The sequence below is a fragment of the Lipotes vexillifer genome, unplaced genomic scaffold, assembly GCF_000442215.2.
Source record: "Lipotes vexillifer unplaced genomic scaffold, Lipotes_vexillifer_v1.1 scaffold443, whole genome shotgun sequence".
Classification (NCBI taxonomy): domain Eukaryota; kingdom Metazoa; phylum Chordata; class Mammalia; order Artiodactyla; family Lipotidae; genus Lipotes; species Lipotes vexillifer.
In genome coordinates, this window is record NW_006779163.1 from 1,228,647 (window position 1) to 1,243,642 (window position 14,996).

The following is a 14,996-nucleotide window of genomic DNA, read 5'->3' on the forward strand; positions in this document are numbered from 1 at the left end:
CCTTGATTTTAGCCCAGGGAGACCCCTATTTGACTTCTCACCTCAAGAACTGGAAGGTAACAGATCTGTGTTGTTTTAAGCCACCAAGCTTGTGATCATTTGTTATGGCAGAGACAGGAAACTAACACTGGTTACCTAACACACTGAGTCAATGCCAGGGTAGTGAGGGCAGAGTGAACCCCCAAAGTGACAGTCTCAGCATCACCGTGGTGGTGCTTATTCTGTTACTTAGAGAGTAAGAGTTGGCCTCAGGTGCAGCCCATGGGCTGGACAGCCCCAGCCTGCCTCGAGCCCCCCTGAGCAATGCGATGCTCCAAAGGGAAACTTGCCAGGAAAGGGAAGCAAGGATAAGCTTCGTCTTATACACAACATCTGCACGGTCATTCTCCCTTTGCAAAGCCTTTTCCAACCACTATTTAATTTATTCAGGAAGCGGAGTGCAGACACACTCAGGCAGCCCCTGCCCTTGATCTAGAAGTGGGGTTCACTGCATCTCCATGAAAATGCCTCTGGGGAGCCTGTCCCAGTGGAGTTAGTTCACCTCTGAGCCTGACAGCATCCCCACAAATTTAGCCTTTCCTTGGAAATCTCCAGAAAAGGGAAATGTATAAGCTCCCTTTCAGGACTGACTATGGTCTCAAAAACTGCTCTCAGGTTGTCAAAGGACTATGGAGCTGCCAATTCCTAAGGGCCAAGAGGGCCCATCTAGTTCAGAGGTCATCAGACTTTTACTGTAGACGGGCAGAGACTAAATACTTCTGGTAATTAACAGAGAGCCTCACATAAAAGAAAGTAAGAAACACTAAACAGGAACTAAGGTGACGTAGAGTTCAGGATTAGGCTCTGCATTAAAGACTCAAAAGGATTCCCTTTTCTCCAGCAGGGACTTGGAAGCAACATGAGTGTCCATTGACAGAGGAATGGATGAAGAAGATGTGGCCCGTATATACAATGGAATATTACTCAGCCATAAAAAGGAACGAAATTGAGTTATTTGTACTGAGGTGGATGGACTTAGAGTCTGTCAAACAGAGTGAAGTAAGTCAGAAAGAGAAAAACAAATACCGTATGCTAACGCATATATATGGAATCTAAAAAAAAAAAAAAAGGTTCTGAGGAACCCAGGGGCAGGACAGGAATAAAGACGCAGACATAGAGAATGGAATTGAGGACATGGGGAGGGGGAAGGCTAAGCTGGGATCAAGTGAGAGAGTGGCATGGACATATATACACTACCGAGTGTGAAATAGAGAGCTCGTGGGAAGCAGCTGCATCGCACGGGGAGATCAGCTCGGGGCTTTGTGGCCACCTGGAGGGGTGGGATAGGGAGGGGGGGACGGAGACGCAAGAGGGAGGACATATGGGGATATATGTATACATATAGCTGATTCACTTTGTTATAAAGCAGAAACTAACACACCACTGTAAAGCAATTGTACTCCAAGAAAGGTGTTAAAACAAAAACAAAAACAAAACAAAACAAACTCGAAAGGAATAGAAAACGCATTACCAATTGTGAAACGCCAGTCCCCCAGGCTTCTGAGCCTTTATGACCAGCTGTTGAAGACCTCCACCTTGGGTCTACCACCTTTACCCGTGCGGTCCCCCAGGTGTTAGCCATGGACTCAACGCGCACCCCAAGCCAGGAGGCTATGATCCACTTCGGAAGGACACAGGGCTCTCCTCCCGACTTCTCATTGTCAAACATGGTCAACCTAGTCTTGGATCCATTAATGTCTGACCTGCTAAGCCATCATTAATGAGGATGCCTTCTCTCCTGTCTTTCACTTTATCCCACCTTTGGAGTGCCTGGTCTGGCACACCGACCAAGGCTCAGTTTGACCCCAGCTGCAGGCAGGGAATGAGCATCTACAAATGACAGAACACAATCAAGCTCCTTTAGCAAGCATGTCATCTTTCCAACATGGTACCAGAAACATGGACTTTGCTTAAAGGAGTCCATTATGCAAATATCCATACCTTCAGAGGAAAGAAAATTAATATGGAAATGATCTTTTGCCACATAACGCCTTATTGCAAGAACAAGATAAGCCTTCTTCATAATAAAGATCCTAAAACAGCTGTCAATCAAACAAATCAAAGGCTAACAGCTCCAGCCAACTGTGTTTAATAAACAATTTTGAGATAGCCCACTGATAAACTCACAATGAAGAAAGAACTAAAAGCTTGGAATTTTAACAGGGAATGCTCTCTTGGCCTGGAGATTGAGCCAAACTAAATGGGAAGGACCAGGCAAACACATAAAGCATTCCCCACCCCTCCATCCATAGATTTAGAATAAGGAGAAGTTTTCTGGTTTACTGTCTAGAAGGGAACTTGAAGGCTGAGCTCGGGGAAGGCAGGGTTTATCTTTTATCTCTCTCTCGCAGTGCCTGCTAGGTAGTGGGTTCTCAACAAATGAATGCATTTTTGAATTAATTTCTATTTCATGGCAATTTGAATGTCATTGTTGACTTTCTTGAATAAATCTTATCCTCCTGGAATGCAAATTGGATGTCACTCCCTTGCTTAAAGCCCTCCTAGGCATCCTTAGAATAAAATCCAAGCTCCTTACCCTACTCTGCAAGCCCTGGTGGGACCAGGTCCCCCAATACTTGCTACTTATTTCACCCAAAGGTATATTTAATATCTTCACCATGAGTTTGAATTCACCACGCAGGTCTTCCGGGAGAGGACGTCATTTATCTGATTTGTGCCACTCTGGCTTCAGAGACCCAGGGACAGGACTCGCTGTCTCTCACTGTCCTCCACTGGCAAGCAGAGCGGTCTGTGCAAAATTCAAATCTGGTCGTGTCACTCTTCAGCCTGAAATACTCTAACGTCTGCCCGTCACCAAGGGCTATTACGTCTAAGCTCATTCCTCCGCATTCGGTCCCCCCTTCCTCGCTAGTCCAGCCCATTTCCTATTTCCCTCAGGAGTCACTGTCCCACTTCTCCAGAGCAGCTTAAGCTCTTTTGCCCCCTCTCTCCGGAACACTCTCCTGCCCTGCCCTCTCCCGTCCCCTGGCTAACACTCCTCCTCATTCTTCGTCACTTGCTTTGATGGTCACGCTCTGTAAGGTTGTTCCTGGCCCTGCCCTTGTCCCATGGTGGTGTAGGTGTCTTGTTACAAATCATCATCCCCAACTAGACCAAGAGCTTTATAAGGACAGGGACAGTATCCCGTGCTGTTGTGCCCTAGAAATGAACAGACCTCTTGTCTATTCAAGCCTGATGAACAAACCAGATCCTCTAAGAGGCCAGCCCCATGCTGGTGCCTGCAAAGCATGACACATGGGGTCTGTCCTGTGCCTTCTAGGAGGTTGAGTAACATCTCCCACCTCGACCCACTAGATGCCAGTAGCACCAAGTTGGGGCAACCAAAAATGTCACCAGGCATTGCCAGATGTCCCCTGGGGGGGGGGGCACAGTCACCCTGGATGAGAACCCCTGATGTCAAGGATACCCGAGAGGGAACGACAGCATTCTTGCCCTCAGACCTTCCATCAGGCCTCCCTGCAAATGTCAACTCCAGGTGAGGCCTGCCTGGACCACGCAGCTGCTTCCATCACTCTCTGCATCTTTTATCTGCCCCATTTTTATTCCCAGCATGTATAACCACCTGATATGTTACATACCCACTAATGTCTGGATATTGACAGAGTTCCATGAAGCAGAAACTTGCTGGTGATTTGCTGCTCTATCCCCAGTAAATTGAACCAATGGCTGGCGTGAGTTAGGCATCCCATCCATGTCGGCTGAGTCAATAAATCTTGCAGTTGATCTGAAATATGCTTGACGGGGCTGCTGAGTGCAAGCTGGCCTTCGTGTGTGCACAACGTTTTGGCAGTCCCAGGTCGCCTCTCCGTAAGTGCTGTCCACTTTCATACACTTCTCTTGGCTGGAAGAGAAGCCTCAGCTGGCAGAAGAGCAGGCTCTTCCACACTCTTTTGATCCCGGGATTTTGCTCACAGGTTCACTCCATTTCCAATCTCTAATTGATGCAGTCTGTTTCAATTAAACTTTAAGCAGGGGGCTGGCCAGAACTGAGGTGGGTGACCTGGAGGTCGGTAGCTCCACAGACTCAGTGAGGACATGGGTCACTTGTGCACTTTTTCCCCATCACGGGACTCTGGGTTTCCACCTGCTCAGAGGGAACTTAGCCCCCATCACAACGTCACTCCAGGTACGTCCTGGGAAACCCAAAGCTGACTTCACAAGTGCCCCCGATCAGTGTCAGCTTCTTCCTCCTTCATCTGGGCCACTCGGGGGAGCTTCGCCATGGTGATCCACCCCCTAGTTACTGACCCTTCCCGTGCCAAGGTGCTGCAGGAGTCTCTGGGCAGGGGGATGGCCTGCTTTAGAACTGTCATCCTTTGTCACTTGGCCTCACAGCTGTAGTGCTTGAACCTGGAATCTTACCCGGTCTTTTGCCATTGGTTTAATCAGCTTCTGGTCCTCCAGTTTTGCCAAGTATCTCATAAAAAAAATAATTTCCATCATTTTCTGCCCTCTAACCCCAGAGTGTCAAGCTCACTTTAAGGGGCCAGAGGAGGAGGACAGCCCATCTTCACCTTCTCTTCGGCTCCTCCCCCCTCCTCGTCCCGGCTCCCGACAAACCCCTCCTTCCTTCCCTCCCCAGCTCATTTCTACAAAACGTGAAAAAACCGAAACCAACCCCGTATGCCTACTGATGATGCAAACAGATGGAGAGTGGGGGGTGGAAGCTAGAATGGGTGTCTTATCTGTTTGCAGGATCTAGTCCCAGAGGGGGTGGCCACCGTGCCTGTTTTGGAAGGACAACAAAATAGCAGCAGCATTTTTGTTTCAGTACTGAGGGTCAAAACCATTTGTCAATTATTGAACTTGCTCTTACTTATAAATTTAGCAGGTTAGATAAAATGGGTCTAAAGGCTCTTGCAGTCCTGATATTTTGTGGTTCTTCAGCACCTTGGGCAAAAAAAAAAGCCACCAAGTCATTTGAAAAAAAGCTACGAGGAAAAAGATTTGGTTATAGTTAGATAACGAAAACAAAAGAACACACAAAAAAAGAAAAATTGATCATCACACATTTATTCATGCCATGAACGTTTGGTAGGTCCAGACTGTGGGCCGGATGCCTGGGAGGTGAGGGGAGGAGAAAGCTGAGGAGGAATGTGGGGTTCTCCCACCTGCCAAGATTCAAGTTGAACCTCTTCTGAGGAGTTGGTGCTAATGAAGTTTAGAAAATATGTTTCCATAGCCCTGAGTGAGAAGCAGCTTTGCTTAGTGAACCAAATAAGTAATCAGTCAGGAGCAACGTGGTGGTCTAATCCATGTATGTGGCTGCTGCAGCGGTGTCGTTTAACCTCTTCATGCCTCAGTTTCACCAGGTGCACCTGGCAGATAAGCCCAGGTTGCAAAATGAGGCGCCTGGAAACATGAAGAGCCAATCGGGAAAGGCGAGCAAGTCCTGAATTATTTTTTTCTAAAGTGAGTCAGGAAACAGTCCGTTTACTTATTTATCAAATTGTGTTTCTCTGCATTTCAATTTTTTTAGCGCTTGTCTCCAAAGAGACATCAGAAAGGAGTCTGTGTCAGATATTCACTGAGTGAAGCGTTTGACTGAGGGGAGATAATATCTTTGATCCTCTGCTATTGTGTGTTAGGAACTCCTACCTGTATATCTCATTTGACATTCACAACAAATCCACCTGGTTGGTGTCATTAACCGCAATCCTAGTGATGAATAAACTGGGGCATCAATGAATTATATTAACTCAGTGGTTCTCAAACTTGGCTTCACAGTGGAAACACCTGGAGAGTTTGATCAATGGACTGAGGTTTGGTCCCACTCCAACACATTCTGATCTAATTGGTTTGGAGTACAGCTTGGGCATTAGGGGGTTTTGAAAGCTCCCCAGGTGATTTTTTTAAAGTGCAGAAAAGTTTGAGAACCACAGATAACTTACTCAAGCGTACAGATCTAAGATGGCAGAAAAGCTGGCTCTGCTGAGCCCAGGGCCAGCTTCCTCCTATCCGGAATTATTTTTGCCTGAACTGGCTCAAATCTTCTGAAGACACTTTCATCTCTGGCCTAAAAGGTTGGTCTGAGAAATAAGCCAAGACTCAGTAACATGGTATTTAACAGTCATCCAAAGTCTAGAGAAGAAAGAGCAAAGAGGCTTGGGACAAATTTGCCTGGCTCTCAGGGGCCATTAACGAAACAAAAACAAAGGCACATTTGAAGAGTATGGATTGGATTGAGAGGCCTTTCACATGGCGTACCAGGGCACCTGGAGAAATAAGCACCTTTCAGGCAGAAACCTATGACTCCAGCAGCACTGTAATGGAAATGGCTCAAAGGCCACCTTCACTGAGGCAAATTAATGAATCAAGCCAGCTGCCCTGAAGTTAACACTTAGTGTATTTAGACCTGGGGTTCTCAAACGTCTGCCAGCATCAGAACCACCTGGAGGGCTTGTTAGGCCCAACGTGGGGCCTGAGAATTTGCATTTCTAACAAGTTCCCAGACGCTGCTGCTGGCCTGGGGGGGGCCGAGCTTTGAAAACCGCCCATTTGGATGATTGCCTTCTCTGGACAAACACACGGTGTTACTGACATTCAACCATTGAACTGCTCGCTGGATGCCTAGCACCTGCTTCACCTCTATTTCCCCTGCAGGGAGCTTCAACTATGAAACTGGTACATGAAGTGATGGCTTCCAGTTCTGGAACGCTCAGTAAGTGGTCGTGTGGAGCGCCATTCTTACACAGCTCGCTCACCACCTACAGCACCACGGGGAGATGGTCCTGCAGCCTCACCCTCATTCTAAAGATGAGAAAACAGGTCGAGAAGAAAATAACTTGCCAAAGGTGATACAGTACCAGGACAAACCATGAAATGGCCGCTATCTACCCTTTTTTCAACTATAAAAATGGCAATTTCATATGGTTCCTCGGTTAGCAGGGTCTGTCTACCCTCAGTAGGTCTGATTCCAAAGCCTAAACTTTTAACCCAAGTCCTCTGTCTCCTCCCAGTTAGGACGCTTTCCTAGGCCATATGTCTTATTGATCGACAGGACCAAAATGTTGAGACGAGATCGTAGGGGTGAAGCCACACGCTCCAGGCAAGGACTGGTCACTGGCTCTCGGCTAGCCATCCTCATCACTGACTGCCTCTCACCTGCAATAAATTGTACCGTATAACCCATCCAGAGCAAGTTATATCCCAGATGGCATGGCTGACCCTGAAGGTGACAGCCCCCGCCCCAGGTCCCTTGCTAGCTCAGCTGGAGTCCTTCCTATGATACAGGGTCTTCCCTGAACATATCTCATCATGAGACTCAGTGAGGGAAGTGAGAGACACAGGCAGTGGCTCTGCTTTGGGGACTGGAGGTTCCGGAAAGCATGGGATCAGAGTCACCCAGCATTTCAGGGCAGCCAAGGCAGAGCTGCTACCACCCAGCTCTGAGCATCGTAGGAGCAGGGTGATAGGAGGAGGTGGCAGTGATGATGACCCCTCTAGAACAGTGGTTCTCAGCTGGGGGCAATTTTGCCTCCATGGGACAACTGGCAGTATCTGGATGATTGTCATGACTGGGATTGGGGGATACTGCTGGCATCTAGTGGCTAGAGGCCAGGTGCACTTCTAAACACCCTGGGATGCCCAAGGCCAGCCCCCATAATAAAGCATTATCCAGCCCTAAATGTCAGTAGTACTGAGGTTGAGAACCCTTGCACTAGAATCTTATCATATATGGCTGGGTATTTCCTGTGGCACCCCTGTTTCTGATCGTTTTACATGTAAACCAGGTTGTTGGGTCTCTTTGGCAATTCTATAAGCCATCTGTACCCTACAATAAACCCTTTTCTTTGCACGTTAGTTGGAGGAATCACAGCTAAGAAAGACAGCCATGGGGAAGATCAGACTGGAGGATGAAGAAAGAATTAGCTTGTCCCCAAAACTGAGGGCTGAAGGAGGATTTCCAAGTACAAGTATTATCAAGGGCAGCGCAATTCTATCAAGGTAATGTGTGCACCATCCATGTGCAACATGGACATTGTTATAACTCTCTAATCTGAGTAAATCTACATCTCCCAATTGGCTTATGATTGCTAACGTTATGACACACATACTTCCACGTGACAGCAGCATTTTTCATTTTAATGTACTTTCTGCTAAATTGTCATATGTGTTAGCATTGGGGCGGAGCCACAAATGAAGGGAAACACAGGAGCAAGGATAGATACCCTTTGCCCGTCTGGTGTATTCCAAATTCACAGTAATACTCTTAGCCATAAAGTCAAAACTTATCCAGAAATTGGCTCAAAGGAGAGCAAGTTGTATCCCAGAAAATGTGAGCACATTTTCAGAAGGACACAGTGAAATCCTACTCGAGTTCTAAGACCAAGAACACAGATGGTTCCCTTTACCAGTTCTACAACTGAGAATGATAACCTCATCAAGCTCACCTTTATAAACATTAAATGAGATCATCACTTAGGTATCTAGCACAGAGCCTTGGCACGTTGTAAGTGTTCAATAAATGTTCACACCCACATTAAACAATAATATATCTTGGGAACCACTTTGGCCCTCAGCTAACAAGTCAGTAAGGACAAGATAATAAAGCTTGTGAATGTGGAGGTCTAGAGAGTTCTTGGGGATTTAACAGGTGCTCAGTAAATGTCAGTTCTTGTTCTCGTTCCAAGTGCTCCCCTCTTTTCCCATCCAACTGTGACATCCCCAGTGCTTGGTGCATCTCCCAAGGTGGACAATGGAGCAGGGCAAAGGTATCCTGCCCGTGACACCTGCCCACTACCAAGGTCCTGTTTCCTGTTTCACCTCTCACCCCCCGCTGGGCCCAACGCCAACCCCCCACCCGCCTAACAGACAGACTCTGTCTCCCCCTCCACTCCTGTCCTCCCATATTGACAAATTTGCAGCCAGCAGATTATAGTCACAGTGTGAGTGAATCATTACCACCTGCTAATATTTTTATAGAATTTCATAAACTTGGTCATTCATGAATCATTTACAGTACTTTATTCCAGTGAAGAGTTCACAAATCACTCAAACGCTGGCAAAATGCATAATAATGAGTAATATTTCAGGAGGCTTTGCATTAATATGTCAGCTTCCAATACTGCAAGAGCTAAATTATTTTGCCAGGTGCCACTTCGGGTCAGAAGCATGGGAAGCCCTTTGGGGGCTGCAGCAGGGAGAGTGGGCAGGTGGCCGTGGGCCTTGAAAAAGGACAATATCTAAGAAGAAACAGATCGTCCAGCGAGTCAAATCCCCTTCCAATAAGTAGAGTTCCTGGGAAAGAGGCCTAAGAAATGGCAGATTAGACATCAGAGTCTAGTTGGAGGTAAAATAGGAAGAAGTCTTTCTTAGTAATTGATAATTCAGGGCTTTAGAGGTGAAGAGAAACAGATAAGGATCCCAGATTCAACACACACCAGCTGGGAGACCTTGAAAAAGTTATTCAACAGTTATTTGCTTGTCTATAAAATGGTGTTAACACCTAGTTCTGAAATCTCTTGTGCGAAATGGATTAAGTAAGACAACGTATATGACTTGTTTAGCACATCAGCCACGCAGAGTTCAATAAACAGTAACTTTAATGATGATACAAATTCAGGGGCTCAAGGACAAATTCACCTCGGACTATTTCTTTTCGTGCAAATCTCTGAGGCTTAGTTCACAATGCTTTCTTGCTGGATTTGGAAAATGCTAGCACCATAGCATGAACTTGCATGTGAATAGCACTTACCTTTAAAAACAACAACAACAGAATTCACCCACGTGCTCTCTGCTTTTTACACTTGCAAGAGGGGAAAGTAAAATGTGGGAATTGGAGACCCAGGATTCTGCTCTTGGAAGAAGCAGATCTGCAGCCAACCACAATGCCCACCACGGACAAGATGGATCTAACTGCACTAAGACAGTAAATCATTTCTAAATAGGTGCTTGAAATGAAGTGGATTTGCCACTTTCTTGTGCCCAAAGTATATTGAGAAGGCAGGAACCCAGTCCTCATTAAATCCAGAAATAGCAGAACCAAACAGAGAGTAATAGGTAGGGGGCTTCCTCAGCAGGGACACGAAGAAAACAGGAAAAAGACTAAATTGAAGAGAGAGAGGCATGGGGGACCCGGCATTAGAAAGTGGGTCCTCGCAAGGCTGGTGGAGAGCGGCTCAGGCCAGGCCGCCGCTTGGCTGCTGTAGCCCTGCTACTCCTTTCAGACGCTGTGTGCCCACCAAGCCCCAGCAGCCTCTCCACTGGGCACATGTGGTCCTGCGCCACGGGTAAACCAAGACGAACAACGAACACGGCACAACTCCCCGGCATGTCACCTGTACACAGTGGCGAGGAACTTAAATCCGTTTATTTTGAAACAAAGCCTAGGCATTAAAATGAAAGCTCCGTGAGGGCAGGGAACCTGGTGGGTCTTATTTCCCATTATATTCCTCATCCTGCAGGTCCTCAATCAAATATATTAAGAATGAATGAATTGATGAATCAATCGATGTGCTATGGAGTACATTATGAAACCACAAATAAACTCACGATTATTTAAGAGAAGTTCATGCTTGAGATGGGAAGGCTGGGCCACCACCAGTTTTTGTTTACCTCCCTTGCCTTTCCCCTCACTAATTCTCACTCATGTGATAAGGCTGTAAGGGGCTTACCACGTCCCTGGTACTGTTCCAAACGCTTGACACGCATTAACTCATTTAGTCCATTAAATCCTATGAGATCAGTATTATTATTGTCCCCATGTCACGGATGATAAAATCAAGGCAGATACCCTGCCCAAGTTCCCATAGCTAGTCCATAAAAGCTGTGCTTTTAATTCAGCCAGCATGGCTACATGCAAAGTTATGTTTGTAACTGCTACATACTACATGGCCTCACTTTAAGGAAAAATATGAGATGCTCTATGCTACAGACCAGACTCTATTTTACTAGCTGTTTAGCAACTATTAGTTAGCAAAAACTAGTCATTTCATCTTTTATTGGACTGGCCAAAAAGTTCGTTCGGGTTTTTCTGTAACACCTTATGGAAAAACCCAAATGAACTTCTCAGCCAACTCAACACAAGCATTAAAGGTGCTAGTACGATCCCTGTTTTATGGATGAGAATCACAAGATCAGAGAGGGTAAGTGGGTTGCCCAGGATCACACAGCTCAGTAAGCAGCAGTGCTGAGACTTGAACAACAATTTTCTGACCCCAGAGCCGTTGATATTAATCACTATTATCATTTACATAAAAATAAAAGTGACCCAAGTTGAAAATAAAAAAATCATGGGGGGGCTTCCCTGGTGGCGCAGTGCTTGAGAGTCCGCCTGCCGATGCAGGAGACGCGGGTTCGTGCCCCGTTTCGGGAAGATCCCACATGCCGCGGAGCGGCTGGGCCCGTGAGCCATGGCCGCTGAGCCTGCGCGTCCGGAGCCTGTGCTCCGCAAATGGGAGAGGCCACAACAGTGAGAGGCCCGCATAACGCAAGGAAAAAAAAAAAAAAAAAAAAAAATCATGGGGTTTTCTACTCAACCCTGCCCTCTGATACCTTTGTGAGCATTAGAAAGGGGCCACCCTCTCCCTGTGGACACAGCCCTGAACTGCAGTCCAGCTTTTGGCGAGTAAACTGGGGGCTGGGTGAGGCCTTTCTCATCCCTCAGCCATCCCCCTTAGGCAGTAAAATCCCTGCACAGCTGTACCTGACAGCCCTGCATTCAGCTTTCGGAAGCCAGAGGAAAGGGACACTTCATGAATCAAAAATTCTCCTCAAAGAAAATCTCTGACTGGTATCTTTGGCAACATCAAAACCAAGCCACCTGATGGACCAAAGGCCTCTCCTCACTCCCACTCCCTGTGAGTCCCTGAATGTTGGTGTTTGAGTTCTTCCCGCTGTAACTGCCCCAAGGCATCTTCCCCTCATGGTCCCTGGAGATCAAGGTCATTGCCATCTAAGGAGAATGTTCACTCTGAGGTGGGCCCTGGTTTATGGAGCCCAGAAATCTCTCTCTGAATGTTGAAGGACTCCCAAAAGGGTGACGAAGTTTTAAACCACCTTTGGGTCCCACACACATCAGAGGGGATCAATTAGCCATGCATGCATCCAAACTCTTGTTCAGCTCTTAAAATAGTTCCTACGGAGTCACCCCAAAAAGGCATCTCTCAGCCTCTCATTTACCAGTTCTCACTCCTGGCAACCAGTTTTTTCCACTTTCTCTGATTCACGCTAGTCCTATTTCCAGGCTACAGAACACTCCCAAGAAGCCTTCTGCTCCTTTATTCTTTATCTTGTACCCTCTTAAGTTTCCTAGGTAATTCTAGAGCTCAGCTTCCTCCAGGAATCTCTCTCTTTACTTAAAAGAGGGGCAGCAAATGCTATGAAGTTCAGTTCCTGTCAGGATAGAAGGAAAAACCATGAGTCTGTGGTAGATGTCAACCTTCTCACGGTCGAAGGTAGGAAACTGATGTTAAAATCTTGTGGAACTTAACCAAAAATTTTAAATCTTTTTCAGCAAAAAAATGAAAAAGAGCAGCTCTGATTTACTGAATGCTCACTGGGTGCTGGGCATTGTGCTAAGAATTTGCGAAAATAACTTTATTTCATTGTATACAGTCCTTAGAGATGCTGGTACTATCCCCACTTTGTAGAGGAGAATCAAAACTCCTCAGAGAGGGTAAGTGGGTCGCCCAAGATAAAAACAGCACAGTAAACGGCGGTGCTGAGACTTGAACGGCAACTTGCTAACCCCAGAGGTCTTAATCACCATGCTATGAAATTATGAAATGCATCGTATCTTTAGCTCCTGGTGTCTGAAAATTAAGAGATATTCCTATCACAGTCAGGGAAAAAGTAGAGGGCATCTACCCATGGTCTGCAGCTGGCTTATCCACAGCACCTGGACACTGACAGCTGCCAGGTCACCTGTGGTCACCTTCAAGTCCAGCTGGACCTGGGAACTTCTGAGGGTGCCAACATTCAATTTCTACAACAACCAGATTCCCTGCCGGGGGTTCGCTGAGGATGCACACTGGTCACCCTTTGGCGTCCTCTGACAGATGGCACCCCCTGCAGATGCTCACAGCATCTGCCTTTTGGCAAAGTCCCTGAGACGGAGGTCCTCCCAGGACCCGGGACCCTGGAACACACCGTTCAGCATGAGGCTGGATGGGCCTTTCCTCACCCACTGCCCTGTATTTGTCTAGTATTTTAATGCCTCTAACGCCCTCTTCTATCTTCTCCTCACTGGAAACTCACAGCAATCCAGCTGGTAGCTAGGCACGTGTTATCTGCATTTTATGGGTGGAATCCTGAGGACCAGTGCTTACTTGGTCTTCCCGAGGTCAGTATCTCATGGTGACAGAGGAGGCTAGACCCAGGGTACCCATTTCCCAGCCAGAGCACTTGACTTTCCAATGCAATGTCCCTCCACCCTCTGTCTGCAGAAAAGGAAGAATATGGAGGTTTTTTTAGGGAAGAGGAAGTAATTTTGTTGAAGTGAGATTGGGATGTTCTTACACGGTGTTTTGACGAAGAAATCCAGAGATGCCAAGTCCACTCCTAGAAACTGGCCGCCACCCCCCAGAGCCAGATCCAGGGAAATGCGCGAGTGACGAGCAATGGTGATGGAAAGCAAACTCTGTTGACTGGGCCTTGCTCCCAAGTGCCTGCTTCTAGCTCAGTGCGCTGCATCCCACAGAGGGCTTTCCCCGAAAATGGCTGGGAATCCCGTCCCATTTCTTGAAAAATGAGCTTACTGCCCTCAGAGGCTTGGGTCCTTAACAGAGGCTGTGAGATAGGGCTCTTGGGGGTGTCGTAGAGAGGGGATGGGACAGACCTGGAGCCTATATGAGATTTAATGCTCACCCCAATATCTGTGTTCAACTACTCTGGTCTCCGAATCTTGAACAGGTGTCAACTTCTGAAACTACCCTTTTACAAATAGCCTTTTGTTTCTCCACATAAAAGAGAAGCAAGTACATTATAGAAAAATCAGAAAAAAAAAAATCAACACCGCAAAATACAACCACCAACACTTTGATTTTTCCTCTATCAATGCTTCTTCACAAACAGACCCGTCGTGATATGTGTAAACACTGCATCTGTAATGAGGAGACACCATATGTGCTGGTGCGTCTGTTTCCATATATTCAATATCTTGAAAATCTCCCATATAACTAGCACTTCTTCAAAAATACTTTAAATGGTTGTAGAAAACTTCCTTTTGCAAAACTGTACCATAAGTTAACCATTATATATTGCTGAATATTTCGCCACTGTTTCCATTTTAAGGATTGTGTCCTGCTATATCACCGTTGTACAAAAATCTAACTAAATTCCTCCCTATTTCCTTAAGATGGCTTTCTAAAAGTAGAATGATCAGGTCCAAGGTTTTATACTTTTTACAGCTCTTCATTATCAAGCTGGTTTCTGGAAAGCCAATGTTAATGTAAGGTTTCTGACCTCCTCTGAGATCCCCCCAGGGTCCCCCTTCTTGGTTTTTAGTGCCCAAAGTCTCGCGCAGACCTGGGGGGCTCTGTTGATGAGATAGGGGCCCCCACTGATGCTGTGTCAGGGTTCAATGCCACTTGGCTTCCACAGAGACACACTTAAAGCTGCACAGCCCCAGGTTTGAGGGTTTGATGAAGCACAGAAATAATGAGCTCAGTGGGAGGGAAGCAGTCTTTGAAAGGCACATCTCTGCATGGGGGGTGGGCACTGGGTGGGGGGCAGGGGTACTCACTTGATAGGTAGCGATCGTTTCTCTGTCCAAGTTCCGTGTCACGGAGACGCTACCTGTGTTCTCATTGATTCTGAAAATTCCTTTAGGCTCTTGATCCACTCCCTTTCCAGTGAGCCGGAACTTGGACCCTTCCGGTCTGTCACTATCGACTACCTGGTCAGAGAAACAGAGCAACATTTAAGACTCTGGCCGGAAAACACAGAGAAAGCACAGTACAAACACACCTCAGTGACCAATCCACTAATCACAG

The 14,996-nt window shown here is 46.7% G+C and overlaps 1 protein-coding gene across 3 annotated transcripts in view; it reads right to left on the minus strand.

Annotated features, from left to right (window-relative positions):
- The window catches only part of CDH13 (cadherin 13), a 1,035,770-nt gene that overhangs the window by 472,504 nt on the left and 548,270 nt on the right, over nucleotides 1–14,996 (minus strand). For all 3 annotated transcript variants that reach the window (XM_007452531.1, XM_007452530.1, XM_007452529.1), the window contains one exon: nucleotides 14,747–14,899. Coding sequence is in view for 2 of the 3 variants with exons in the window: in XM_007452530.1 (XP_007452592.1) it covers nucleotides 14,747–14,899 (153 nt within the window). In the remaining variant the exon portion in view is untranslated. The remainder of the gene's footprint in view (nucleotides 1–14,746; nucleotides 14,900–14,996) is intronic.